This window comes from Heptranchias perlo, chromosome 38 (assembly GCF_035084215.1).
Source record: "Heptranchias perlo isolate sHepPer1 chromosome 38, sHepPer1.hap1, whole genome shotgun sequence".
Classification (NCBI taxonomy): Eukaryota; Metazoa; Chordata; class Chondrichthyes; order Hexanchiformes; family Hexanchidae; genus Heptranchias; species Heptranchias perlo.
The window spans coordinates 16198215-16220712 of NC_090362.1; the positions used below are offsets into that span (position 1 = coordinate 16198215).

Below are 22498 nucleotides of genomic sequence, written 5' to 3' on the forward strand. Positions count from 1 at the left end.
AAGGAAAAATTTGCAGAACTGTGGGGGATAGAGCAGAGGAGTGGGACTAATTGAATAGTTCCTTCAAAGAGCCGGCACAGGCACGATGGGCCGAACGGCCTCCTTCTGTAAGATTCTACGAACAGCCCCTGAATTGAGGCTTGTACGTAGGCAAGGGACAAGGGGGTGGGAAGAGAGCCTGAAATTCCCAATGGGCTATGAAATAAATTCTTTGCTTTCGGCTCAGGGGAAAATTGGCTCCTAACCGTTTGTACCGGGGAAGAAGAACTCAATCTAGAAAACAGGATTCATCATGGACTGTCCCAAGTTACCCGTCCTATCTGCATTCTGCAGAGTTTTGTTTATCTGGGCAGGTCCGTGGAACAATTGTTCATATCTCCCTCCTCACAGCTATCCAGTTGCATCTAATTTTCCTCAACCACATTGTGTTGTCATACGTGTTGCGGTCGTGAACTTGTCGTGTGATCTCAGTGTTTACGATCACGTCAGTCAATTTAAACACAGCTGCTTTAGCTGTGGCTTTTCAGCTGTTCGTTGTGTGTGCCGTCAGCCCCCTCCCCCAGTCGCACCGAGAGTATGACCGTGCTCAGGGCTGCTGAACGAAAAAAACAAGTTTGTTTTTATGATAATGGGATTTTCCCCGGTGTTTTGGTGACTGAATTCCACAATTTATTCATTCTCCTCTTAAAAAAAAAACACCGTTCGCTGACCCTGGCCACACTTACAGAGATCTGCTAAATTTCTACATGGGGATCAAGGCAGGACTTAAATGAGAGAAGTTAATTTTTGTTCAACAATACTGCTTTGCCCTGTATTTTTATTACAAACTAGGGGCTCTCTTGCAGTATTGCTTGCAGCGAGTTAGAGACTATGTTGTTTTGCAGAGTATTCTGCAAAATAGCTCCATGTATAATTTTGCTGCTCAATTTGTAAAATGCCCTGTGCCTTTAAGGGCTAGTTGCCATAAATAGGCACATCCAGAGGTCAGTTAAAGGCTTGTTCTTGCAGGGCACAACCTGAGGTCAGCTGGATGGTAATTGTCGCCATGGCGATCGGAAGCTGGTTGTAAATCCCCAAAGTCAGAAAACCAGCAAAAAAAAAGAGGACGGGCCTTCTTTTATTGTGTACTTTATAAAAGAATGATTGTTTTTGCACTTGTAACAAAGTGTGACACTTGGAAGTGTGACGGACAGGTGCAGATGTCAAGACTTTACGGAAGCAAGCCTCCTGTGGCATTGCTCATAGTAAGTCAGGCAATGTAAGGTCATAATATACGTTGTACCATGTAAAGTGTAGGTTGGGCCCCTTTAAGGCTAAAGCCTGGTGTTAATAAACACTAGGTTCATACAGAGTAAATTGAGAGGCTGCTGCTGTTTAGCTAACATTGGGTGACCTCATACAGATGTTAATTAAGAGACTATGGGCATATTGGCTCCAATCATTTTTGGAGAGTTCCTTTAAATGTGACATTGGAAAGTGTGACAGGTACGTATGATGCACACACATTATAGAAGATGGACCCAAGCTTACACTTATGACTATTATCCAATAAATAGTTGTGAAAACAAAGTGTTAGTTTGTTTTAAAGAGCCAACCCTGGCTCAGTGGGTATCACTCTCGCCTCTGAGACAGAAGGTCATGGGTTCAAGTCCCACTCCAGAGACTTGAGCACAAAATCCAGGCTGACACTGCAGTGCGTTTCTGAGGGAGTGCTGCATTGTCAGAGGTGCCGTCTTGCGGATGAGATATTAAACCGAGACACCCATCTGCCTTCTCAGGTGGATGTAAAAGATCCCATGGCACTATTTTGAAGAAGATGGGGGAGTTCTCCCTGGTGTCCTGGGCCAATATTTATCCCTTAACCAGTATCACTAAAAAACAGATTATCTGGTCATTATCACATTTGTGGGATCTTGCTGTGTGCAAATTGGCTGCCGCATTTCCTACATTACAACAGTGACTACACTTCAAAAGTACTTAATTGGCTGTAAAGCGCTTTGGGACGTCCTGAGGTAGTGAAAGGTGCTATATAAATGCAAGTCTTTCTTTCTTAGTCACTAGCTTGTGTCATTTTGAGTGTCTCCTCACAATTGATAAAATTGTAGTAAACGTTAATTCACGACTATAAACGATAGTGAGGATCAAAAATGAATTTGAACGGTTGTTAAATGTAAACAGATTCTTTGAGCAGATTGGTTCTCCACTGACCTTGGGGCTAAATAAAGGCAGCTGCCATTTTGTGATTCCAATTACTGTAATTTTCTGTTTGCCTTTTCTCTCCGTGTTACTGTCACTGCAGCGGTGATGGTATTTGTCAAGATAAATTGGATTGATTTGGTTAAAGTCATGAAACAAATAGGCTGCAAATGCAGTCAATTGACAAAATATTAAGACAGCACGATTCAGGAACGGCTCTGTGATTTGTGGGTTATTCTATGTCTCTTAAAGGAAATCTGACAGTATGCGAACAAGGTGCAAATGCAATCATATTACAGTTTGGACAAAGGATGATGCGGGAGCTGATTTCCCTGTTTCCCCGCCTGTAATTGGATTGATTGAGCGCAGTGAACACTGTAAAACCCAATAATTAAACAGGTTAATTAGTATTAAGTCCAATAATTTATGGGTCCCTTTCAGGTGTGCGATCCTCCACACCCAAGTTTCCTGGATTTGCTGCATCCCACTGCTCCATTACACCCAGGAAAATCTGCCCTATCATCTTTTTCTGAAAGAAACCCTCACCAGTTTTCTTTGCCAGTTTTTCTGCCCTCCCTCCCCTGAAGGCACTGACTCCTCACTGGCAGTCTGTTCCAGGGGGGTTTTTCACGTTCCGGTGTCTTGCTTAAGTGGCCGTTTCTCATGCGGGTGCTCTGACAGTGAGTGTCAGCAGGCTGTTTGACTGCTGAGGGCTTCACAGCTGAGCCCAACCCTAGTCCCCGACCTGACGTACACAGACAGACAGAGACACACGGATACACAAAGACATACAGACACATACAGACACACACTCGCTGACACATACACACGACAGACAAACATGGATACACAGAGACACATACAGACAGGCACGGACTCACAGACAGACAGACACACACACACACACACTCGCGGACACATACACACAGACAGACAGAGACAGACACACATGGATACACAGAGACACATACAGACAGACACGGACAGACAGACAGACACACACACACTCGCGGACACATACACACAGACACACATGGATACACAGTCATGGACAGGCAGACAGACACACACTCGCAGACACATACAGACAGACAGACACGTGCAGACAGACACACATGGATACACAGACACATACAGACAGACACGGACACACACACACAGACAGACACACACACGCAGACACATACACACAGACAGATAGACACAGGGGTTGCTGGTTCATTATCAGGACACTGGCCAGCTGTAGCACTGATAAATACAGCATTTGCCTTCACGTGGAAAATCAGACAGGTCTGAACACACGTTGAAGCAGCAATACCGACAGAGCGAAAGTGGAATCTCCCTCAGCCACCAGTTTGGATTTGCTCCATCTGTTGATGGCGTGCAGTCAGCCCCGAGCAATCAGCAGATAGACAAAAACATCTGACTTGCTAATTTGCCCCAGCTCACTTCAATCTTGGTTTCATTAACACTCGGACAGATTGTATTTTCACACAGACGTCCTTGGAGAGATGATTCCCTTCCGAGAAGAGAGTTAAGAGCCCTGTGTGTATAATGTGCCAAGTGTAGAGAAAGATGTGTGTACTAATGATTACTAATAATGAGGGAGAGGATGATGGTGCTCAGAACCCACTAGTATATGATGATGAAGTTTCACACTCATTAGTAACTCAGCAGTACAGGCCCCGCCGAGAATTAAGGACGATATTTAAGGGGGATTATGATTAAGAGAAACAAAAAACAAAGAATTGCTGAGGCATAGCAAAATTATAAACAGAAAATACAAGAGCAACACCAACAACTTAGTGCCTTTAACATAGTAAAACATCCCAAGGCCTTTCACAGGAGTGATTACCAAACAAAATTTGACACCGAGCCACATAAGGAGATATTAGGACAGGTGACCAAAAGCTTGGTCAAAGAGGTAGGTTTTAAGGAGCGTCTTAAAGGAGGAGAGAGAGGCGGAGAGGTGGAGTGGTTTAGGGAGGGGGCGGACGTGAAAACAAGGATGAGAATTTTAAAATCAAGCAGGAATTTCCCCCACAGTCACTCATGCTTCTGTGCCCTCAAAAAGTATTTTCATTTATAGAAACGGCTCCAGCTTTTGCAAATGTTTTTTTCTCTTCTATATTATTTATTTTGCTTTCGTGGTTTAATTTATCTTTAAAAAGTTTCAACTCTTTCTCCCCCCTGCCACACACCTCATAATATGGGCCATTCCAAGGCTTTAAATCTTCAAGGGCTGGGGAAACAGTATAGATGAGCGCACTGTTTCTGGGTGGGACGGGTTTGATGTACGCGATGGTATTTCCTCATCCCTGATGTATGTCCGCAGGGAAACCTGGCTGACTCACTGTGTATTTCTGGCCTCGCCCCCTCCCTGTCTCTGTAACCTCCTCCAGTCCTACAACCCTCCGAGATCTCTGCGCCCCTCCAATTCTGGCTTCTTGCGCATCCCCAATTTTCACCCCCCACCATTGGCGGCCGTGCCTTCAGCCGTCTAGGCCCTAAGCTCTGGAATTCCCTCCCTAAACCTCTCCGCCTCTCTACTTCTCTCTCTCCTCCAAGCTTTTGGTCACCTGTCTTAATATCTCCTTATGTGGCTCGGTGTCAAATTTTGTCTGAAGACACTCCTGTGAAGCGCCTTGGGACGTTTTTACTGTGTTAAAGGCGCTATATAAATGCAAGTTATTGTTGCTTTTAGCTATTTACAGTGTAATCCTCTGTGCATCCTTCACACCTGGCAACCAGCGGAAATGTTTCCCCAGTGGAATCTCAACAGCCACTGAAACACGCACAGCTGCACTGGCCCAAGAAATGATTCCTGGATGAAAACAGAATGAGAGAGAAAGATAGGTTCACACTTCAGTTCAAAACGGGTTTCAGATCTGCAGCGAAGTGAAATTCGAAACAAAAGTTTTATTATTTCTGCTATTATTCCTTCACATAATTTGTTATTAAGATGTGTCGATATTTGCTTCTGAAAAGCATTTGTTGCACTTTCTCCATTTTACCGAGTTAGAAATAGTTTCAGGTTTTCCGAATGTCTGCAGGCGTCTCTCTTTCATTATTTTAACTTATCCTGTATTTATACAAGAGTTTTTCAGGGTTCTCATTAGTATTCAGTTTAACACATCAATCTCCACCCCACAGGCAAGAGGATATCTTAAATGTCACAGGATTTTCCCTGACTCAAATTGGTTTTAACAACATGGATTACAAAAGGCACAACTGACACTAGCGCTGTGTACAATGAGACCTTGGGGACATACAAGTGTAGGCAATCTGTCTCCCCAGTGTGGGCGGAGAGGAAAAGAATGATTGTCTCTCGGCCGATGGCTACTTGTCCAGTGTGGATGCTCCAGTGGCTCATGCTCTCTATCTCGCTGTGCGTTTCTAAGGAATATATAGAGAAGGCATTTGGATGTGTGGAATGGATTACGAGGCAGTAAAAGGGGCTCAGACGGCATCGTAAAGTGCGAGAGCGATGCTTAAGTAGCTCTTTCATGAAGATTGAGGTTGCATTACGACCAGTAATTCACTGCCAAGTATCCAGCTTTTATACACTGTGGGGAATAGTTCACGCCTGCTGCCACTTCACACTGCCATGTGGTCCTTCCAAATGTTGAATCACGATATAGGATCTCGTATAGTACCGATTGATTTTGGATGGTGAACTGTCAAGGAGATCTCCATGTAATATATAGAGGATAGCCTATCAGTAATGATGTATGCCAGGCTTTTCATAGTCGTCCAAATCCCATAAATCACAAGCGCGAGTGTGTTCTGATTTGACTTTTGCACGACTGCAGGAAGCATGGAGCTCGCTATTTCGAAGCTTTGGAGTTACGCTGTGTGAATATCAGTATATGAGAAAGAAAGACTTGCATTTATACGATGCCTTTCACAACCTCAGGAAGTCCCAAAGCGCTTTACAGCTAATTAAGTACTTTTGAAGTGTAGTCACTGTTGTAATGTAGGAAAGCTTAAAGTGTTCATAGGAAATTCCTTTCTCCACTATTTTAACAGAAGCGTTAACCAGCTCCTGAGACGTTAACCCGATTAAAACAGATGAGTTAATACCTCCACTAAAATAGCAGAGAAAGGAATTTCATACGAGTGTGTTAAGCATCTGTACACTATGGTTCACACTTCATAACTTCAAGGTCTGAGTGTTAAATTGGATGGGTGCACGTCTCCTGGGAAAGTTATTGTCTGGATAAATTCTGCAACACCGTGTGTTACTGCTGACTGCTGTAGTTGTTTTTCATTTTCTTGCATGTTAAATTTCAGCTGTAAAATTAATGTCAACTGATGGATAGCTTAAAAGTAATTGCATTAGCTAATCGTAATCTACAATGGTTTCCGAAACCGTTGGTTAATAAAAACAAAGTGAGTATTGATAACACTGTGTCAGGCTTGAGTTGGAAGCTGGACTTACAGCAAACAGTCTATTTTATAGTAAACAACAAGCAGAGTTTATTTAAACACCACACTACGTCAGTCTATTTACTCAACAAACAGAATCTGTTTAAAAAGAGTCTCTACGAACTACAGCAAACAGATCTCATGACTGAAACTACAGCAACGTCACCCGATAAAAGCAGGATTATTTCTCCAGAAAAATTCAGTTACATAATGCGTAAAATCAATTCCAGTCACTTTCAGCAGTGCGGTCTCCAGGTGTGATTGATGGGAGAGTTTTCCAACCATCTCCATTCTGGCCGGGACTTGGGGGTCTCACTATATGAAGCGTAATAAAAATTATCAGAGATCTGAGACTAATTGCGTAACAACAGATCTGTCATCAACTTCTATTCCCAGCAGTTCTCTTGATTCCCTCCTCCCTCCAAACGCATGTGTTGTTTCTGACCCTATGGCTACTGTTTCCTTCAGTGTCCTCTCCCGGTACCATGTCCCACAGCTCCATTACCCCTCTGGGTGAAATAGTTCTCCTGCCTTCCCTTCTTCCTCCTAACTCCCTCAGTTTTAACTTGTATCCCCTGGGATTTGAATCCCTTGTCATAATGTACAATTTTCCCGAATCGATCTTGAAAACTTCCGACGGGCTCACCTTGGAAAACAAGTCCAATTTCCTTAATCGTTCCTCATAGAATCGTAGAATGATACGGCACAGAAGGAGACCATTCGGCCCATCGAGCCTGTGCCGGCTCTTTGAAAAAGCTATCCAATTAGTCCCGCTCCCCCTGCCCTTTCCCCGTCGCCCTGCAAATTATCCCCTTTCAAGTATTTTATCCAATTCCCTTTTGAAAGTTACTACTGAATCTGCTCCCACCGCCCTTTCAAGTAGAGCATAAGTCCATAACTTAAACTCCTTGGGAAACTGCTCCTTAATAGCTCACATTTCTGATGTTGATCTTTACATTTTATTGTTTAATATTTTTAGCACGTGGTCGCACTTTTATGCGGCGGAGTTGTATCCAGTTATTGGCCCGTTATCGTGCTGGCCAGGCTGTCCTTGCAAATGCACCCCAATGGCCCTGAGTTACACCAATCTCCGGACAAGAAGAGTAACAATTGGTGCAGCAGAATCTTTGAGAAATGATCCACAATTGCCATTCGGAGCCCACTCTGTACGCTCATAATAATTGTTCCTGTGCGCGGTGCATTACAAAATTTCAAGCTGTTTCGTAGGCTTAATAAAATATAATGCTCTGGGCGATGTGGTCACGTGTTGTGTGCAGGCCTTTGCAGGTATCTGCTTTCTTCTATAAAAGCTGTGGACTCAGTTGAATTATTCAGAAGGCTTGCGATGGGAATCCCATGTGACCCCTGATTTTATTTGATTTTATTTTGGTTGACTACCTCCGACCAATGATGAATATTCCGCTTTTGTGACTAATCGTTTCCAAGGGCCGGGGTGATGACCCGGGCGACTGTTTGCTGAAATTCTGTGCGAGGGAACTGGCGTTAAACCCTTTGGAAACTTAAACGTCATCAAGCTTGGAAGCTGCGACTGAATCGATCCAAAATTGGACAAGATATTATCCATAAGGAAATGAATTAGTTGAGGTAGTAAGGTGTATATTTAGTGGCCATCTGTATTACTAAATGTAACGTATGACATGAGAGTTGTAGGGTATTAATTCCCTCTTGGACATTGCCAGAATTCATAGGAGAGCTCCTCTATTAATTAGTCCCACAAAGAGTTTTGTTTATCGCACCAGCTTCAACTGAGACTTTGCATTTTTAAAGAGCTTTGACGACGTACACAGACCAGAGGACGTTTGAGAAGACTGCACAGGTACATCTATTGAATATTGGTCCTTTGTTGGTTGTATTGGAAGGGAAAGAAAGAAAGGACGTGCATTTATATAGCGCCTTTTACGATCTCAAGATGTCTCATAATGCTTTGCAGCCAATGAAATACTTTTGAAGTGTAGTCACTGTTGTGACGTAGGAAACGTGGCAGCCAATTTGCGCACAGCAAGATCCCACAAACAGCAATGAGATAATGACCAGATAATCTGTTTTAGTGATACCGGGGAGATACTTCCCTTCAAGACCTGCCCCTGCTCTACAAAACAGTGCCATGGGGTCTTTTACGTCCAACTGAGAGGACAGATGGGGTCTTGGTTTAAGGTCCCTTCTGAATAATGGCACCTCCGACAATGCAGCACTCCCTCAGCTCTGCACTGGAGTGTCAGCCTGGAGTTTGTTGCTTAAGTCTCTGGAGTGGGGCTTGACCCCACGACCTTCTGACTCAGAGGCGAGAGTGCTGCCCACCGAGCCATGTCTGAGAATCAGGGCAATGTTCAGCGTGGAATAATTTTAATTGAGCACAGAGCCAGAGACAAGAAAACAAAGGTCACTTTTGTGAGGAGAGGTTTGGAGAATGTTGATGATATTTTCAAGCATTGGACCAGGACTTTAAAGATGACACATTTGGACTGGAATGTGAATTCTGCTAATAGGATCAGAACAGAAATCTGTGTAAGCTCCGTTCAGCTACCCCTTTCTACAAACAGAGCATTAAGCCACTTGAGAGAGGAAAGCAGCATCATTTACGAGTATACCGTTATGTTCTATTTCTAAAAGACAAGAGAGGGGGTTTTAATATATTTTGGCGCTTTTTACGTTGTGGTATTGTCAAGTTTAAAAAAATTAAACCAATTAAAAGTTTCAGCATGGTATTCTATCACATCGGAATATTGTAGCATTAATATATTCGGTGTTAACCCCTTCATTAGTCAGTTGTGGTCATGTTGATGCTCTAAACGTGGCATTAAATAATGGTTGTCGAGTGATTTACCTGATTGTTATTTATTGTTGAAAATATATTAAATCTTGCTTCTGTGTGCACTTCCTTACTTTCTGTTGTCATCTTTTTGTCATTCTAAATTCGTACGTCCCCATTTAGAATGGAAACTGCCCATGTAAACAGTTCATGCAGTAATTACACCCTCCTGCCAGCAGGGGCACTCCAATGCCTCCATTTTGAGTCTCTCAGCTCCTCACCCTGTATTGCTGAGAAACTCCCTTGGTCCACCCCACTTTCCATGGTCCACCCCACTTTCCTTGGTCCACCCCACTTTCCATGGTCCACCCCACTTTCCATGGTCCACCCCACTTTCCTTGGTCCACCCCACTTTCCTTGGTCCACCCCACTTTCCATGTGCAACACCACGGCAGATCAACTAATGTATAACAATCGTCTCACCTCGGGCATCGCAGTTTCTTGCTTGTGCGAAGTATGTATCACACTGCCACCTGATTGATTGATTTATCTGATCTCTTTCCAACCTTGGCTGTTTCCTGCATTAAGGCCTTTGGGTCTTCACCTAGGTCGCTCAATAAAAAAAGCTGGTTTGTTTGATTGACACTTCCATTGATCGCTCAAGGCCTTGACTCCTGACAATTTTCCCGATTGTCATGGGCCCAACCCAGTCCAACAGACACAGATCTACCAGTGGAGAAATAAGAAAACTGGGCATTAATTGCATCTAAGCCAGCCACTCCAGGCCCTGATTCCCCATCCCCCCACCCCCGCCACCTGCTTTACACTGTGTGTAGTTTTTGACCACTTGAATTTTGTGTTCTCCCTCATCTTTCTGTCGTGACACTTGTTTGTTTTAGTTAGTAACAGCAACAACTTGCATTTATATAGCACCTGTAACAGAGTGAAACGTTCCAAGGCACTTCACAGGAGCGATTATCAGACCGAGATTTGACACCGAACCGTATAAGGAGATATTAAGATAGGCGACCAAAAACTTGCTCGAAGAGGTAGGTTTTAAGGAGCGTCTTAAATGAGGAGAGAGAGGCAGAGAGGTTTAAGGAGAGAATTCCAGAGCTTAGGGCCTCGATGGCTGAAGACACGGCCGCCAATGATAGGGTGAATGAAAGCGGGGATGCACAAGAGGCAAGAATTGGAGGAACGTAGAGATCTCGGAGGATTATAGGGCTGGAGGAGGTTACCAAGATGGGGACTCCAATAATTCTCAAAAATATGGCTAGGACATGGTGGCATTCGCCATCGCTCACCAGTTGAGGGATTGGCTGTGCAACATGGATCTCAAAGATGCATCCTTCTAAGTACCCCTCATGAAGGAACATTGGAAGGGTTTCTTCCCACTCCAAGTGACGGAAACTTGCAAACACTACAAGGCACCTTTGTCCAATGTCTTGGCCAATTGCTTGTCTGTGGTGAAACCCAACCAGTGTCTAAAAGAGTTCAATGCGTACCTCCATTTGATTTATTGCTTGCAGGAATAAAGGGCAGACTTTGGGTTATCCAACTGGGTATCCAAGCAGAGAGAATCCATTGTTTATGTAATAGCAATATTTAAAAAACTATTGCAAAGATTCAATTGAATTTTTTTAACACTTTTTATAAAAATGATTATCATTTTTCAAAAATGCCCTCAAATTAGTTCCACATTTTTGCACTGTGGGAATTGCTGGAGTGCGGAAATGGACAACTGCCCCTTTTAACACCCCCGCCAGAGAAAATATATTTTTTTCGAAGCCAGGTCGCCTCGCTCCATACCGTGCTTCTATTCTTTTCTAAACGTCTCCTGCGATCGTTTGCATTTTATGTGCAGAAAGGGTTTGCACTGCCCTTTCATGCATCTGTTGGTGCAGTTGGAGCTTTCAGTAATCACTCTCGTAAGCTTTGACCTTGAGTATCCCATTGTGCACCAGTACATGGATTATTCTTTTCCTTTCTGCATGCTCGCTCAATACCAACATGTTTCTGCAGATGAAGGTTATTATTAAGTAGTTGAGGCATAATTGGGACTGACTCTAGGCATTTTAATGCATTCATCAGCAAACCCTTTATGTAAGCGAATAATCAAAGCATTGAAGTCTGTGGTGCGTTTTGAATTTAAACAGGAAGTTTTGATATTTGGGGGCAAATGTGGCTTTTAATGGATGAGGTGCTTGACGTCGTATAACAGATCAGTGGTCTGTATTAAAATGGCTCACAGCGAATGTGTGTACGAGAAGCTGCCTTTCTCGTTTCCCTTCAAGACCTTGATCTGTTCAGTCTTTCCTCCTTCCTCCCCAGCCTGTGGAACTGTTCCTCGATACTGACCAAATGTGACGGGTCTCAGGCCTGAAGTGTAGTTTCAGGCCGGACGCTGTTAACAGGCACAGCAACTCTTCTGCATTTTGGCAGGAGGCTCGCACATGAGCTAGCCATTCCCATCTTAAAGGAGGAAGACTTGCATTTGTATAGAGCCTTTCATGGCATCAGGATGTCCCAAAGCTCTTTACAGCCAACGAAGTACTTTTGAAGTGGTCACTGTTGTAATGTAGGAAACACGGCAGCCATTTTGCGCACAGCAAGATCCCACAAAGCAAAGTGATAAATGACCAGATAACCTGTTTTTAGGTTTTGGTTGAGGGATAAATATTGGCCAGAACACTGGGGAGAACTCCCCGACTCTTCTTTGAAAGAGAACCATGGGATCTTTTTACGTCCACCTGAGAGGGCAGGCGGGGCCTCGGTTTAACGTCTCATCCGAAAGACGGCACCTGCGACAGTGCCGCACTCCCTCAGTACTGCACTGAAATGTCAGCCTAGATATTTTGTCAAGTCTCTGGAGTGGGGCTTGAACTCACAACTTCTGATTCAGAGGCGAGAGTGCTGGAGAGAGATGAGCATTGCTAGAAAGTCCTGAATAGACACGATAGCTGGTGAGTGCACACCCCAAAGTGAACAAACTCACAACCGTGGTGAAAATAAGGACCCCTTATTACGTCCGTTCACCAAACAGTGATCTGTAATCCAGATTTATTCTTCGATTATTACAGTTAATGATTTCTGAGTTTGTAAAATGATATTTTGGGATACAATATATGAGTAATTTGAGACATGACGTGGTGAGTGTAACAGGCTTTGGGAGAAACAGGTAGCTGTGGACCTATGGTTCCCAAAGCTCTCCATCACTGGGGGTTTCCTCGTCTCATGTCTGGGTCTGTTGTAGACTCATTGATAGAGATTGATTGCTCTGATTAGTCAACAGTTCCATTATCATTGGATCACGCGACTACCAGGCTGGTGGAAGGGGAACTAGACGGACCTTGGTCTTTTTTCCTCAAGCAATTTCTATGTTCCTAAGTTGAGAATGATTTTTTCACTGATTTAGGTGGTGGAAACACCCCCTGGAAAGACTGAACCGACACTCACATCCGCCACCAATGACTGGCACGTCTCAAGACCTGGCAAGGAGTCAGTTAGCATAATACTGCACGGAGCAACCGACCTGCCGGCCCTCAGTGACGGCTCTGTGCCTCAGCCCTTCGGGACAGCGTGAGTACCGAGCTCTGTTGTTTCTGGAAGGAATGTCGTAGAATGAATGAATCGCGGAGATGTGGTGAGTGGGACAATGCCTAAAAGCGTTACATTTCCTGATGGACCCCCCCATGCTCCCCGGATCTTCTGTGCCAAGTTCCTAATATACGTTCCCACTGCATTAAACTTCATGCTGGGAATTCATAATAAATAAATAAAAATTTCTATTTATTTCATTTTGATGAGGCACAGAATATATTAGGTAGTATTATACTTTACTCTGTATCTAACCCATGCTGTACCTGCCCTGGGATTGTCTGATGGGACGGTGTAGAGGGAGTGTTACTCTGTATCTTACATAGAACTTACAGCACAGAAACAGGCCATTCGGCCCAACTGGTCCATGCCGGTGTTTATGCTCCACCTCCCTCCCGACATCATCTCACCCTATCAGCATATCCTTCTATTCCTTTCTCCCTCATGTACTTATCTAGCTTCCCCTTAAATGCACTCACCAGCTATTGTATCTTTCTAGCAATGCTCATCTCTCTCCAGCACTCTTGTCCCTGAATCAGAAGTTGTGGGTTCAAGTCCCACTCCAGAGACTTGACAAAATATCCAGGCTGACACACCAGTGCAGTACTGAGGGAGTGCTGCACTGTCGGAGGTGCCGTCTTTCGGATGAGTGGTTAAGCCCTCTCCGGTGGATGTAAAAAGATCCCATGGTACCCTTTCAAAGAAGGGCCGGGGAGTTCTCCCTGGAGTTCTGGCCAATATTTATCCCTCAACCAAAACCTAAGAACAGGTTATCTGGTCGTTTATCACTTTGCTTTGTGGGATCTTGCTGTGCGCAAATTGCCTGCTGCGTTTCCTACAGCTGCCAATTAGTCGGATTTGCCAATAAAGGGACGGGGAGGCCGCTAATCATCCCAGCCCTGCTCCAGAATATCTACCTCCAGAGGAGGTCCATCAGTATTATAAAAATGGAATACTCTGGAAAAGAAACATTTTGATTTGGTAAATGTCAAAAAATCTGCGATACCAAATATCAGCCTCGCACAGTTACTCCGATAGTTAAAACTTGTGGCTCTTTGTCAGATGCGGTTTGTTTTTGAGCTTTGCAAGTTTGCCCTACCCCTGACATCGATCCTTCTGATCAGGGTGGAGCATATATATAATGAAAGAAGTGCTTTGTGCTTGAAGTTACTGTGTACTGAATGTGGCCTCTGATTTCCACATGGCAAAGCAAAGTCAATGAGCTCATAAACTATTGTTAAGATGCAGCCTGATTATACCCATTCATAAATCATATGACTGCATTAATATGCAATTACTTTATCGCAGCTTGACGATGTGTTGTTGGACGGGTCGAACAGTATTAGTCTCACCGTTATTAAAATGGCTGGAAGCTCTCCACATTTCTCCAGAGTATCAGTAACGCGATGATTTATACCTTTATGTTCGTCTGCATTAAACAGGAGCTTGGTTACTGGAGACCAAGCAATTGGCAGGGTTCGGCTGACTGTTTCGTTCTTATTGACGAATGTTAGGTAGAAGGGACAAGGCCCGAAGAGTAGGTCACCACCAGGACATGGGCTACTCTTTTGGTTGAATTCTGGCCTCTTGCGCATCGCCCACTTCCTTCACCCCACCATTGGCGGCCGTGCCTTCAGCTGCCTCGGCCCTAAGCTCTGGAATTCCCTCCCTAAACCTCTCCGCCTCTCTACTTCTCTCTCCTCCTTTAAGACGCTCCTTAAAACCTACCTCTTTGACCAAGCTTTTGGTCACCTGTCCTAATACCTTCTTAGGTGGCTCGGTGTCAAATTTTTGTCTGATAATCGCTCCTGTGAAGCGTCTCGGGGATGTTTTACTACGTTAAAGGTGCAAATTGTTGTTGTCAGATGTTAAACCGAAGGCTCGCCTTCCTGCCTCAGTGCTTAAGGTGGACTTTAAAGGGGGAATTTTACCAACTTCGCTTGGCGTATATTGGAAATTTGGGGATGCGCAGTGCAAGCAGGAGAGTCTCCCTACTGGCCATAAAAACTAGGAATTTTACCCCTGGAGGAGCCTGTGGTTAATACTCGAAGAGAGCAGGGCGTTCTCCCCTCAAGGATAACAGGCGGCCGATCACACCCGCCAGTGTACCGTTTGGCGGTGACAGTTAAAATCTACCCCCTTGTATTGGTTGTGAAGCATTCTGTGATGTCCTGTGGTCATGAAAGGCGCCATTTAAATGCAAGTTCGTTCGTTCTTTTAGTCAGGCCTCTGGTTTAAGTAAAATACCAGAAGCCACAATTCTTTTTATGTACCAAACGTGTGCTAAAGACATTTAAAGCCCATTTTTTTATTTTGAAAAGATAGCTCAAAGTACATCATCTTGGCTGCAGTATCAGGGGAGTGCTGCATTGTCAGAGATACCGTTTTTCAGATGCTCTGCTTGTTCAGATCCCACGACAATATTCGAAGGAGGACGGCATGGTTTCCTGACATTTATTCCTCCCCCAGTCAACACCACCAATAAACAGATTGACTGGTTGTTTATCTCTTTGCTGTTTGTGGGATCTTGCTGTGTGCAAAATGGCTGCCACCTTTGCCTCCATACTGTATTTCAAAGTAATTCATTGTACGTGAGGTGCTTCTGACACATGTACTACATGTACCTTACAAGTATCGCTCACCAGATGCTTGCCTTGTATTTCCTTGAGTTTGGAAGATTGAAGGGTGAGCTGATCGAGGTGTTTAAGATGTTAAAAGGATTTGATAGGGCAGATACGGAGAAACTATTTTCTCTGGTGGGTGGAATCCAGAATAAGGGGACATAATCTTAAAATTCGAGGTAGGCAGTGCAGGAACAAAATCAGGAAGCACTTTTTCACACACACCTGGTAGAAATCTGGAACTCTCTCCCCCAAAAGGCTGTGGATACTGGGGGTCAATTGGAGCTTGCAAGACTGAGATCGATAGATTTTTGTTAGGTAAGGGTATCAAGAGATAGGGGGCAAAAGTGGGGAAATGGGGTTAGGGATAGATCAGCCACAATCTAATTGAATGGCGAAACAGGCTCGAGGGGCTGAATGGCCTCCTCCTGTTTCTATGCACTATATAAATGCAAGTCTTTCTTCTCAAAGGGGACAGTTTATTATTGACTGTGTTCTCAGTTTTTTTTAAAAAAAACACTACAGTTCAACAAAGTCATAATTCAAAAAAAAATGCTAATCCAGAAATTTGCTCGGTTAATTTGGGAAGGTTTGGTCTCACAAACTGACAGCTGACCAACAATCCCCCTCCCCACCCAGTCAGAGTTCGATGAAATCATTGCTTCGATGCAGCTTGCCGCCGATCATGAATTTTTAACAATGCACAAACTCTCGTAAACCTTTTAGCTCTGTGGCTTTCCTCCGAATGCAATCATCACTTTCTAGAACAGGTGCTATAAAACATTACAAATCATTGCCCCCGGGGGCAGCTTATAAACAAAGAAAAGAGAGAGACTCCTACGGACCTCTTGAGTGAACCAAATGTGGCTTTTTTCTCCCTTATAATCCTTTGATTATATATGTATGTATGTATATGTATGTGGGTGTCTGTGTAAAATTGGAAGGTTGTAGTCTTGGAGGGTTTTGATTAGACAAGTACATCCATTATTCAATTTGTTTATCGTGAACTGGAATCAGAGAACCCGGCTGCCAGAGTAATTCATGCTCTCGTGATGGAAGGCTTATGGCTTCTTCACAATAACAGATCCACTGTCTAGATAATGTGAAATTAAATGGCCGACAGGAAGTTTGATTCACTTGAAAGAACAAAGCGTTAACAAAAACATTGTTACTGGATGTGAGACAAGGTTGGCTTTAAGAGACAGGTATAGTGCCAGTGTAATGTTTGGGAGAGAGGCGGGCTCGGAGCCAGGTGAAATTTAACCTTTTTAATTAAAATACAAATCTGGATGCGTTGCTCTGTGGCCTGCGATTAAAATATAAATTTTTAAAGTTTGGTGCGGCTCCGCAAAATGTCTTTTGTCCCATAAATGACAAGTGGAGCAAAATTCCAGCAAAATGTATTATAACCAATTACCAACAGCTCCGTTAATCAAGCCCAATGAGTACAGTGCCCTTTTTATCTTTATAATTGTATAATCTATCGATCGTTTAATATAACCAAGGTAATTATCTATATATTAAATTAAAAATCTCATGTATGCATGCGTTTCCGACCATCAGCTTCTCTTCCTATTGGCGCTATTCTTGCTCGTGTTTTTAATGTCAACAGTTAACGTTACAGATACCCATGGAATGAGTTATAATGGGAATTTCCTATGTAAACGGGTCCTGGTGATGTGGTATTTACAGCCTGTGGCCACCAGGTGGCGATGTAACTGCACAATACCCTGTATCCTCTCTCACACTATGAGCAATGCCAGGGGAGATGTACTAGTACTGAAGGATTTATTAATGTCTCTCCTATTTTCTTCCCCGCCTCTACTGAAGGTGCTGGCTCTTACGGAGCTCCAGTTCCCCAGGTTCTGCCAGTTCCCCTCCAAGTCACACATCATCCCTACTTGGAAATATATCGCCGTTCCTTCATTGTCGCTGGGTCAAAATCCTGGAACTCTCTTCCTAACAGCACTGTGGGAGAACCGTCACCACACGGACTGCAGCGGTTCAAGAAGGCGGCTCACCACCACCTTCTCAAGGGCAATTAGGGATGGGCAATAAATGCTGGCCTTGCCAGCGACGCCCACATCCCATGAACGAATAAAAAAAAAGTCCTCCAATAGTTTGCTTGTGTGGCCTGTCCTCATGTGTGAATCTTGATGGTGAGTGTTGGTAGGCTATTCACTTCTGGGAGGCATCACCACTGAGCCCAATTCAATTGTCACCAGAGAACCACACTCCTGAACTTCCCAGTGGGGAGTCACTGGCGAGCAACCAGAAGCTGGAATCTTAATTGGTTGCTTTTTCCTGTCTTTAGCTTCATGCAGTGGGACACATCTACCACAAGCTCTAGCTGTCTTCAGTTAGCCCAGGGCCACAGCACTCTCCAACAAACTGTCCATAAATTACCAAACTGAGGAAATGCTCAATTATCTTCTCTTCCTCTCACCGTCTCCTCTCATACTTTCTTCCCTCTTGCTCTCTTGCTCCCACCTCTTCATCTTAGTCTCCTCCCTCTCACTCTCCAATCCTGTCCTCTCCCTCTCACTTTCACCCTCTTTCTCACTTTCACCCTCCCTCTCACACTTACTCTCTTCCTCACCTTCCCCTCATTCCCCTTCTCGCCACTCCCTCTCCTCTTCCCCCTCACTTTCCATCTCCTCTTCTCCCCATTCTATCCCCCTCCTTCCCTCCCTCTTCCTCACCTCCAACCCTTCTGTCTTTCCCTCTCTCTCCTCCTCCCTTTCCTCCTCCCTTTCCTCCTCACTTTCCTCCTACTTTCCTCTCCTTCTCTCTCCCTTCCTCGCTCTTCCCATTTCCTTTCTCTCTCCCCCCTCACTACCTCCATACATGCCAACCAGGAAAATAGCAAAGGCTCACCGACAGCTCGAGAACAGTCGGAAAATAGCCTTATAACTTGTGAAGACAAGAAAGTACACTGAGAGTGCAGCAGGACTCAGGCTTGTCATAACTGTGGCTGCAGAATTCCATCACTTTTATTGCAGGAGAAAAACAACGGAGGTATTCAGAAGCACAGAACAGCAGTGGTGGGTTTATTGAATGGAATGTGAGTTCTGAAGGTGTACGAGTTATTTTCTAGCAAAGTCTGGGGCATACCCCCACTCCCAGGAAAGTGTAGATTTCTGACACTTCATTTGGTGCATTTTGAGTCGACAATAATTCTGCCTTTCAAGTCAAAGATAATTTTTTCATAAAGAGTAGTTATCGATATTTTAAATATGAAAATTAATCGCAGGGACTCCCATTCAATTTTAAATGCCTTTTCATTGGGACTGTAATGCCAGATATGTCATTAACTTGTGAACTGAAATCTTTTACAAAAACACGCCTTCCATAATCCTAACCTGCACTGCATTCTATATTCACAATACAGCTCTTGAATGCTTCCTTTTAAGTCCTGTTATGTCGCCTTGGGCATGGTGTAACTTGCAGAGGATCGTGTTTGTGATGTGATTTGAGTTCATTTTAAGGCTGTGAATAATTGCCAGCCGTTGGGGGTTTCTTGCTGTTGAAGTAGTGCAGTACTGGCAAAGATTGGGCGATTGGCTTTCTGACTATGTGGAGCCAGTGAGGGGGGGGCCCTCCCTTTCCCGGGCCTCAGAAGTGCCAGCCGTGCCTCAGTGGGCCTCCTGAGTCAGAAAGGTCGTGGGTTTGAGTCCCACTCCAGAGACTTGAGCGCAAAATCCAGGCTGACGCTCCCAGTGTTCTCCCCGGTGTCCTGCCCAATATTTATCCCTCAACCAACATCACGAATAAAACAGGTTATCATCTCATTGCTGTTTGCGGGATCTTGCTGTGCGCAAATTGGCTGCCGCGTTTCCTAAATTACAACAGTGACTGCACTTTAAAAGTACTTAATTGGCTGGAAAGCACTTTGGGACGTTCTGAGGTTGCGAAAGGCACGATATATAAATGCAAGTCCTTTCGTCATTTCACGTCAGCCTGTGATTTCCTGATATGCTGCGGCCGAGGGGAGATGTTAACCCCACCCCCGTACACTTGGAAAATGGAACCCTCTGCGGAATTTCTTATTCTAGGTTCCCTTTGGCCTTTACTGTGATTTAAAGCATAGATGAGGTCATCTAATTTGGATGGGTAAGATTCACGAGCTGATGAGACGGAATAGTGATACGCTTCCAGGAAAGTTATGATTCATACACGGGATCAGAAGTCACGTGAACGATAAGATCACACGATGGACACAGACTCTTAGCTCATCCATCCAGACGCAGCCAACAGTTCCTCCCCCTTCTCCCAGCATCCAGCTCCTTCCGAAGATGTTTTTGCATATTGTGCGAGACACTTGCTAGAGCTGCCGTCTCTCACTGTGTGGTTTCCGTGCTGCCTAAAGTCAGCTTGCTTGTGGCTCAGTGGGCAGCACCCTCGCATCTGAGTCAGAAGGTTTTGGGTTCAAACCCCACTCCAGCACAAAATCCAGGCAGACACCTTAGTGCTGTATTGTTGGAGGTGTCATTCCTTTGATGAGACGTTAAACTGAGGCCCTGTCTGCCCTCTCAGGCAGACGTAAAAGACCCCACGGCGCTATTCGAAGAAGAGTAGGGAGCTCTTCCAGTGTCCAGGGGGCATAATCTTAGAATAAGGGGCTGCTCTTTCAAAACTGAGATGAGGAGAAACTTCTTCACTCAGAGGGTGGTAGGTCTGTGGAATTTGCTGCCCCAGGAAGCTGTGGAAGCTACATCATTAAATAAATTTAAAACAGAAATAGACAGTTTCCTAGAAATAAAGGGAATTAGGGATTACGGGGAGCGGGCAGGAAATTGGACATGAATTCAGAATTTGAGGTTAGGATCAGATCAGCCATGATCTTATTGAATGGCGGAGCAGGCTCGAGCGGCCGATTGGCCTACTCCTGCTCCTATTTCTTATGTCCTGACCAATATTTATCTCTTAACCAACATCTAAAACAGATTAACTGGTCATTTATCTCATTGCTGTTTTGTGGGATCTTGCTGTGTGAAAATTGGCTGCCACATTTGCCTGTATATAAAAGTTGAAAAGCAAGTCATTTACACGTGAAGAGCTTTGGGATGGCAAGAGAACATGAAAGGTATTTAAAAACTGGATAGCCAGGTGGTGAAGGATAGAACACTAGAGCCTGGTCTTCAGTTGCTTCCAAGCCTTTATTCAGAGTTCCACACAACAACACACACCACACCCCAGATCAGCTCTCTTATAAATGGACACAAGGAAGTTCCCAATTGATACACACCACCTGAATACAATTAACACTAATTGATCACATGGATGCAATTAAGTTCTTTCTTTATTTCCTTCTTTTCTTTCTTCCCTCCCTCAAACCTCTTTACCACCTCTCTCCTCACCTTAAAAAGCCTTCTTAAAACTTACCTCTTTGACCTTCTTCTAATTTGTCTCCCACTTGTTGCTCAGTGTAAAGTGGGACTGTCTCTAATGCGAGAGGCTCTGTATATAAACGTGAGTTCTGTTTGTAATTTTCCTGCTTCCATCCCTGATTTCCATCTTCTTGGCTTCCTGCTGCTCTCCCTCTGAGAGGGACAGTTCTGTCATCAGCACAGGAACCTTAGGAACAGGAGGAGGTCATTCAGCCCATCAAGCCTGTTCTGCCATTCAATTAGATCCAGGCTGATCTGTACCTCAGCTCCGTTTACCTGCCTCAGTTCTATATCTCTTAATCTCTGACCCAACAAAAATCTATCGATCTCAGTCTTGAAAATTCCAATTGACCCCCAGCGTCCACAACCTTTTGGGGGAAGAGAGTTCCAGATTTCCACTACCCTTTGTGAGAAAAAGTGCTTTGTGATTTTGCTCCTGAATGGCCTAGCACTAATTTTAAGATTATACCCTCTTGTTCTTGATTCCCCCACCGGAGGAAATGGTTTCTCCCAATCTACCCTATCTAATCCATCTATCAGTTCTGATCTGTGTAGGGTTGGCATGGAGAAACCAAGCTATTTGGCAGTGTCCATTCCCTTGGGTGTCAACCTGGCTGAAAACTAAACAAAACTCAACCACGGTGAGTGCGTGTCGGACTTGAGATGATAGCTACCTGCTATCGAATGTATTGGAGGCTGGGATTCAAATCCGGGCTCCGAATTGGAGTCAGAGGGACCAGGGCCATCCCTAAGAATTCCTAAAGTGGTAACTCTATCACCGTAACCTTGAGCTCATCCAAAATTCTGCTGCCCGTATCCTAACTCGCACCCAAGTCCCGTTCACCCATCACCCCTGTGCTCGCTGACCTACATTGGCTCCCGTTCCGGCAATGCCTCGATTAAAAAAATTCTCATCTTTGTTTTCACATCCCTCCCACGCCTCGCCCCTCCCTATCTCTGCAACCTCCTCCAGCCCTACAACCCTCCGAGATCTCCGCGCTCCTCCAATTCTGGCCTCTTGCGCATCTCCGATTTCCTTTGCTCCACCATTGGCGGCCGTGCCTTCAGCTGCCTAGACCCTAAGCTCTGGAATTTCCTCCCTAAACCTCTCTACCTCTCTCTCCTCCGTTATGACGCTCCTTAAAACCTACCTCTTTGACCAAGCTTTTGGTCACCTGTCCTAACATCTCCTTATGTGGCTCGGTTTCAAATTCTGCCTGATAACGCTACATTAAAGACGCTATGAACATGCAAGTTATCGTTGGCCAAAGGTGACATTATGTCAAACCATTCCTCTTAGATAAGAGACATGACGAGATGGGGAGAATGCTGCACCTTAGCTAAACTGAAAGAGGTGATGTTTGAAATGTACGTGTGACCCCCCTTCGGCCCCCAGCGGAAAGATGAGCTCAATGAGACTTTTGAGCAGAGAGATGAGAACGGGATGTGTCAGGTTTATAGCACCATTTCACTATTCTTTAAGAAAAAACAAT

General features: G+C 44.5%; 1 protein-coding gene across 1 annotated transcript in view; it reads left to right on the top strand.

The window, feature by feature from the left end:
- Positions 1–22498, top strand: part of ccdc33 (coiled-coil domain containing 33) — a 220256-nt gene that overhangs the window by 49354 nt on the left and 148404 nt on the right. The window contains exon 4 of the mRNA XM_067973542.1: positions 12813–12976. Within this exon, the coding sequence (XP_067829643.1) occupies positions 12813–12976 (164 nt within the window). The remainder of the gene's footprint in view (positions 1–12812; positions 12977–22498) is intronic.